General features: G+C 33.6%; 1 protein-coding gene across 1 annotated transcript; it reads right to left on the reverse strand.

Annotated features, from left to right (window-relative positions):
* Positions 1-1,665: 1,665 nt before the first annotated feature.
* Positions 1,666-7,532, reverse strand: LOC149474975 (mitochondrial ribosome-associated GTPase 2). Its single transcript, XM_089713970.1, has 6 exons — positions 7,215-7,532; positions 5,586-5,712; positions 4,757-4,884; positions 3,952-4,138; positions 3,210-3,296; positions 1,666-1,994 (listed from the first exon to the last, which is right to left on the reverse strand). The coding sequence occupies exons 1-6, from the start codon at positions 7,482-7,484 to the stop codon at positions 1,699-1,701; spliced, it is 1,095 nt and encodes a 364-aa protein (XP_089570096.1). The 5' UTR covers positions 7,485-7,532; the 3' UTR covers positions 1,666-1,698.
* Between the last annotated feature and the right edge of the window lie 725 nt (positions 7,533-8,257).

Consider the following 8,257-nt stretch of genomic DNA (forward strand, 5'->3'; position numbering starts at 1 on the left):
ATACAACCATAAAATCCGATGTTTTTTCTATTCAAATATTCCAAATTACCACAAAAGTTTTGACTATAATACTGAACATCACAATGTTACGTACTGAGTTCTTATTTGTTAACTTCTGTTAGTGCAATAAATAGGTAATTTAAAAAACATCACTGTTATTCTAATAAATGAAACACCAGTTAAAATGAAAAAATATTTATTTCAGCTAAAACACAATAACAATAGAAATTTATCAATATAAGAATTTGCTGTAGCATATTACACATATAAGTTATAATATCTAGAAACCCATTTTCGAGTATATAGTAGTATATATTGTATGAATCTTAGATTTAAAATTTGTGTTAACAATGCCAGTGTCTGTTCGGAAAGCGAGAAAATTTTATTAAAAAAAGTACCTATTTTCAAATAAAAATGTTACCTCTCTATATGTACTCTCTGCCCAAACCTAGTAAAATTATACTCGCATGCTCGTTCGGCTCATCAACGTTCTACTTCTATAATAATAACCCAAATGTATAAATTTCCGGAACATAGGTACATATATATTTTATTACGATCTAAGTTTGCTACGTAAGTCCTAACGTACGGCCCAATCTTTGAGTCAATCGAGAGAACAAAAAGAAATAATGTAGATAGGAAGTTCTGCCACACGAGTAACATTGATAATGTAAATCTAGAAATTGTCCTTTAGAGTATAGACTTTAGACACAAAAACTAAAGGATAGAATAAATTCGATTGCTCTGGCGGGATTGCGACCGAATATTGGTCAGTCGTCCGCCACGGTTTGGTGGAATTTTTTCTATTCTTTAAAAATAAATTGATATTGTAAATCTACATTTCTTATGCAGTTTTTGAAAATGATTTTGGAAATTTCGTTCTAATGCAGATGTTAAATTTAGTGCAAAAATCAGTATTTTTATTATACTTACGTTGAGTAAGCTAGTTTTTCGTTGTGAATAGGATAAAAAGGCCATCAGATTTTGATGAATTTTATGTGTTCTAATTAAATATGTTTTTTTTCATATTTTAGTTCACTTGTAACGCAATAATAGTCGAAATATTAGTCAGACGATTTAGTTTGCTTAAATTTAAAAAAGAGGTGCAAATGTAAATTTCCCTTTTCACGACTCATAGAAATTCGTAACCATTTCGTAAAAATCGATTTTTTAGTTATCATTTTAAGGCAGAAAATGTAGATATATTTTTACACGAGTTCAGTTGTTTTTGGGATGGAGTTAGGTAATGTGTGCAGTCGATCTGCGACGGTTTTCCTTGTGTCGAAAATGTATGCATACTGCGTAGGGTTGTTGGGTTATTTTTTGTTTTCCATGTGCTGTGTGAGTAATACATATAATTATGATGGGACGTAAAATAAGATATAATAGAATTGGATTTTATTTATTTTTGGTAGAGTCTGAATGGCAATGCTGTGCTGTAATATACAGTCCCAAAAATGTACCACCATTTTGAAAAATTACGTTTTTCAGTTGCTGTGTTAACGATTATAGCCTTAGTGTAATTTTGATAGGTAATACATATTTTATGTAAAAATAATCATATTTTGAGTATTAAATTGCATTTTCTATGGATAGTTATTACAAAAAGTGTTTATGTATTAGTTTTTACGGATAAAAAGGCTCAGATAAAAATAAAACACCACATAATCAACTATAATTTATTCTTTAAACAACTATTTACATATCTTCATCATACATTTTCCTAACAACTCTTAACAGTTCATCCAAATTTAGCCCCGTTTTCGCCGAAATACCTATTACATCTACAATTTCCCGAATTTTCGGGAGAATCTCCCTAACTTCGGGGAGATCGATTTTGTTGAGGGCAACACAGCGTTGTCGTTTCGTTAATTCTTTATTATATTGTTCTAGTTCATAATTCAATGTTTCATATTGTGATATTGGATCATTTGCTCCGTCTAGAAGAAATATAAGGCCTTTGCATCTTTCCACGTGTTGAAGAAATTGTATACCTGAGGACAAAATTAAAACATTTTAAACTATGAAATAAAACAAGATTTTGAGGCATTTCATTGTAATTATTTTTTATATAGAGTAAACTATCTTCCGCCCGCGGCTTCGCCCGCGTGGTGTTTTGATAAAAGGTAGCCTATGTTCTTTCTCAGGGTCTAAAGATTGTCTGTGCCAAATATCATCAAAATCGGTTAAGAGGTTTAAGCGGGAAAGCGTAACAGACAGACAGACAGAGTTACTTTCGCATTTATAATATTAATATAGAGTAAATTTGACAGAAATAAAAATATAAGTTCAAAAAATTGTTTTATTATTTAAGCCTTAACTGCTACTTTGAAATGGTAAGCGCTGGAATTGGATAAAACTTATTCGTCGAATAAACTACCATTTTAAAAACGTACGAATCTATACTAATATTATAAAGCTGAAGAGTTTGTTTGTTTGTTTGTTTGTTTGAACGCACTAATCTCGGGAACTACTGGTCCGATTTGAAAAATTTTTTCGGTGTTAGATAGCCCATTTATCGAGGAAGGTTATAGGCTATATTTCATCACGCTACGGGCAACAGGAGTGGAGCCAGGGGGTGAAACCGCGCGGAGCAGCTAGTAATGTATAAAACTACCATTTTAAAAACGTATTCTAATTGCCCGTATTTGACAGTTTACGTGACATTTTAATATTATCGCGTAATACTTTATTGGACGGATAAGTTTTATCCAAGCATTGAAAAATCGGCCCTTAACAACATACTAATATTATAAATAGGAAAGTTTGTGAATATAATACAATGAAATTTGGTATGTACTTAGGTAGCTGAAGACCTAGAATAAGATATAGACTATCTACTTTTTATCCCAGAAATCTCACAGGACTGAAAGAGTTTTCACGCGGAATCTAGTCAAATATATATATGGTTTTTTTTTCATAACTTTCTTTCCAAAGTCGGTTAAGTAAATCTTATAAATTTACTAGCTTTCCGCCCGCGGCTTCGCCCGCGTTTTCAAAGAAAACCCCGCATAGTTCCCGTTCCCGTGGGATCTCCGGGATAAAACCTATCCTATGTGTTAATCCAAGTTACCCTCTATATGTGTGCTAAATTTCATTGTAATCGGTTCAGTAGTATTTACGTGGAAGAGTAACAAACACACACACATCCTCAGAAACTTTCGCATTTATAATATTAGTAGGATAATTTATAATTAAGTAAATCTTACCTAATCCACGATTCTTATGTGATCCCGGTATGAGTCCGGGCAGATCCGCGATCGCCACTTGCTCGTAGTCGTCGTATGGGATCATACCTGTTTCAAAATGTTATATTAAATCAAATAAATAAAATAAAAAATAAAATCAAGAACACGAAACTAGGAATCAATTATAGAAAACTATTTATAGAAATACGTTTTTAGTTCAGATTTAACATAATTTTATATATAAAATTCTCGTGTCACAATGTTAGTCTGCATACTCCTCCGAAACGGGTGGACCGATTCTCATGAAATTTTCTGTGCATATCGGGTAAGTCTGAGAATCGGCCAACATCTATTTTTCATATGTACCACGGGCGAAGCCGGGGCGGACCGCTAGTAAGAACTATAAATTACAAAGAAAAGAAGGTCCTATATATTTCTTTGTTTGATTGTTACGATTAATTGAAAAGTTACTGGACGAATTTTAAAATTTCTTTTATCGTAAGAATGCTACATTTTTACCAAGCAATATATTTTAATTTTAGCAAATGACCTATCTATAGACTATACATAATAAAAGAAAGTTGTGTGTTACATTTCTTAACTTAAGAACTGACCAAATTTTAATGATCACTGCTTTCTCATTTATTTTCACTTACTTCCTTTTGCTAGCAGTTATTTCTGCATTACATTGTTAATTAGTAATTACAGTAATTATTTTTAACTTTAAAAAAATACAAAAAGCAGAATTAACAAAATAACTCACCTATATGTGGTCTGAGCGTAGTAAACGGGTACGGGGCCACAGTGGGCCGGGCCCTAGTTAGGGCCCTTAATAATGTGCTTTTCCCCGCATTCGGGGCCCCCAAGAGCCCTATATGGGCCATAGAACGCACTTCTAGCGAGTATTGATTCGTTTCCCCTGGGGCCCCAAATTCCGCTACACTCGGGGCCTGGAATATTTTTAGGTAAATTATTGTAAAAAGTTAAATAAAAACTGATACGATTTTAAAATTACTTTTACCAAAAATGCAAAGTTTGCTGCGGGAAAGTTCAAAGTACTTGAAATACTGAAGATAGCAAATTTTGCTAGTTCGATTCCCGGTCGATTCAAGTGAATTTTCGAAAATCTGTTGCATGAGTTGCATTTCTATTTCTTTTTGAAAATCATTGAGATATACATATGGAGACGACACCGCCTACACTTATGTTCCGCTCAACATACGCCATATTATGGCGTAACTGCACGCTCATTTTTTAATTGTTTTAAAGTGAAACGCATCAAATATGCCTTCGTGTGTGTTACGATATTACACAAATAATACGGAAAAGTGCAAAGGAATAACTTTCATCGGTAAGTACCTAACTAGATAATAATTTTTAAAACTTAGTTAGAGCAAAAAAATGGCGCACAGATTTTGTTCGTGGTGTCTCCTCCATACGTGTAGTAATATTATCTCAATGTTGAAAATAAAGGAATGTTTCCTTTCAGAAAAATTTGCTGTTGTCTATTAAAATGACAAATACGATTTGAAAATATACATCAAAAATGTTAAACAGATATCACTAACCTGTTCAGTATCAGTAAGGAAGAACCGGTTCCCCCTCCCCCCAGCCCCCCCTCGGGCCGCTACGAACATCGCACCCTCTGCCTGTAGGTCACCTACAACTCGACCGTATGCGTCTTTTATTATTGTTCCTGGGATAATAATAAAAAAAACACGTAAAAAAATGTTTCTGCAATAATTATTACAAAAAAAACACGTAAAAAATGACACGGAAAAAATACACACAGAAATATAAGCAATAATAGGCAAAGTATAGGAATAGTGAAGAAAATATTATGATTGTAGAAATTTTGCAAAAGTTATTTTTTCTGCAACATAAGAATATTTAAAGTCTAATTCCATTAGAATTATCAATATATACTAGCTGCGCTCCGCGGTTTCACCCGCGTGGCTCCGCTTCTGTTGTTCTTAGTGATAATGAAAAAAAAGTGAGATATATAGCCTTCCTCGATACACTATCTAACACAGAAATAATTTTTCAAATCGGACCAGTAGTTCTTGAGATTAGCGAGTTCAAACAAACAAACTCTTCAGCTTTATAATATTAGTAAAGATTTATTTATTTTCTGATTTTACTGTCAGAATCCTATAAAAATTAAAAATTACACTAATCTCAGGACACACTGGTCCCATTTGAAAAATTCTTTCGGTATTGGATAGCTCATTTATCGAGGAAGCTAAGACCAACAGGAGCGGAGCCACTCAGGTGAAACCTCGAAGCGCAGCTAGTTGTCAATATATTTATTTATTTTCTTATCTTATTGTCAGAATTAAAAATGACGCCTTAGAATTAAATGCATAAGAACCCAAAATAAACCAAAAAAAAACGAACCTAAAGGCACATCAATAACAACATGTTTAGCGTTCTTTCCGTGACAGTCCTTGTTGAAGCCCCTCTCGCCGTCTTTCGCTGTGATCACCGTGTGACAATGGTTCAAACTTTTTTTGGAGTGCGTCGCCTGGAATATTACAATGTTTATTAAAAATATTGAAGTTATTTAATATGTCTAATTATTAAATAGATGCCATCTAATCTAATATCTAATCTAATATATATTATAAAGGCGAAAGTTTGTAAGGATGTATGGATGTATGGATGTTTGTTACTCTTTCACGTAAAAACTACTGAACCGATTACAATGAAATTTAGCACACATATAGAGGGTAACTTGGATTAACACATAGGATAGTTTTTATCCCGGAAATCCCACGGGAACGGGAACTATGCGGGTTTTCCTTTGCAAACGCGGGCGAAGCCGCGGGCGGAAATCTAGTTAGTTTATATAGATTTATATTTCCCTTATACCTAGATTACAGTATTGAGTGCATAAATTATTGTACCGATAACTATAATTCAGTATTTTTTTTATTTGTACAAAAAAATAAAAATAGTGTTTAGTAAACGCCTTAGCAAATCAGGCTAGTGATCATATTATCTACTAGCTTTCCGCCCGCGGCTTGAAAGAAAAACCCGCATAATTTCCGTTACTTGGGATCTCCGGGATGAAACCTATCCTATGAGTTAATCCAAATTATCTTCTATATGTGTGCTAAATTTCATTGTAATCGATTCAGTAGTATTTGCGTGAAAGAGTAACAAACACACACACGTCCTCACAAACTTTCGCATTTATAATATTAGTAGGATTACTACAATTAGGTGCATATCATCAATGAATGAATAGCTGTCCTTTATCAGACATCAAGTTGAGCGTCGTAATTCTTTTTGTGGTCAGCTAAGTGTAAGCAGTGTCAAAATAATAAATATGCGTAACCTAAACAAAATGGAAGTAATTTTCTGAAAAATTCATAACGCAAAAAAAAAAGGTTCCATATACTGAAATTTCAGATTTAGGTCCCATGGGACATGGCTAATTATACAAAAAATGTATGTCTCTCTACTCGCTGTCTGATAAAGTACAGTTTAGCCGCTAAACAATAATTATTTAAATGGAATTGTCGTCTATCATAAGAATTCATTAGATTTATTAAGTTTGGAGTTGTAATGATAAATAATCTACGAAATACATCTCAAAATGTGTTAAGGTATAATAATAATATAAATAAATAAATATAGTCGATTTGTGTAATAATGTCCTATAATATTTATTTATTTATTTATATTTATTTATTTAAGGTATAAGGGACATTATTGATGTCCCTTATACCGATGTAAGTGGTATATCCTTAGAAAAGATATAAACCGAAATAAAAGCAATGAATGAAGGAACCTTTCGTACATTCCTTATATTTATACTAATACTATAAAGCTGAAGAGTTTGTTTGGGTAGTTTGTACCCGCTAGAACCACTGGTCCGATTTGAAAAAATATTTAGGTGTTAGATAGCCCATTTATAAAGCAAGGCTATAGGCTGTATATCATCACGCTAAGACCAACAGGAGAGGAGCAATGCGGGTGAAACCGCGGGGCACGGCTAGTTATAACATAAAAATAGCTTACTTGAAATATAACATGTCCGCCATGCCCCCCGTCGCCACCATCAGGTCCTGCGTGGTCCTTACACCACGCACTCAAGAAGGATATACACCCATCGCCTCCCTTACCAGCCACAGCCCTAACTCTACAAGAATCTACGTAAAACTGCACTGTGTTCCTCGTAGACTTTGGTTTCAAACTACGCAACGCTTTTGGCTGATATTTGTCGGACAAATTTCTTATTTGTACGCAAGGCGAGAGTTTAAGACGACGGAATAGTTGTATTAGCTTCATTTTTAATTTGTTTTGTTCATATTTGTTTTTATCGTTGAGAGGTTATGTTTTGGGTACTATATTACTTGCTCTGTGGTTTTGGGAATTGGGACTGTCAAATGTTATGTGTCATAACCAAATAACACATACTTGACAGTTGACACTGGCAAATAGTTATATCTTCTTGCCATTTCAGAAAAAAAAGTGTCATAATGACTGTTATGTTTCGTTTAGAAATAAAACATAATGTAATAGAACACCACTAAAGAAGTCTCGTGGACGTTGCCGCCGACTTAGGAATAAAGTATTGAGTATGGAATGTGGATGTATATATATTATTTACCTTTTTGTAAGTATTTCAATGCAATCCTTCTTTTCATCAAAAGTCAAAGCCTTATTTTTTCTATAGGGTACCTACAAATCACGCAACTCGGGAACTTTACTAAATTATGACGATGATGTTAAATATAAACTAATAGGAGCCGACTTCTTTCCGGACGTACAATCTAGATTCTAGAACATGAAAAATGTACAAAAAATAAAATAAAGGAATTAGTTTCTTATTTATATTCGAATAAAGGTTAAGAGCTAGCGCGCAAGAGCAACTTTTGTCTCCGCAACTATTTTGTCTCTCGCATCAACTCTATGGGCTAGTAAGAAAGTGCGCGCACGTAGCGACGCAACTTCCTATAGAGTTGATGGGAGAGACAAAGTAGTTGCGGAGACAAAAGTTGCTCTTGCGCGCTAGCTCTGGTAATATGTTACCACTTTTGTGTGAAAAAAATATTGATCTT

The sequence above is a fragment of the Colias philodice genome, chromosome 31 (genome assembly GCF_061535455.1).
Source record: "Colias philodice isolate Cphi_HAF_F1 chromosome 31, ilColPhil1 Martin Lab GWU primary, whole genome shotgun sequence".
Taxonomy (NCBI): domain Eukaryota; kingdom Metazoa; phylum Arthropoda; class Insecta; order Lepidoptera; family Pieridae; genus Colias; species Colias philodice.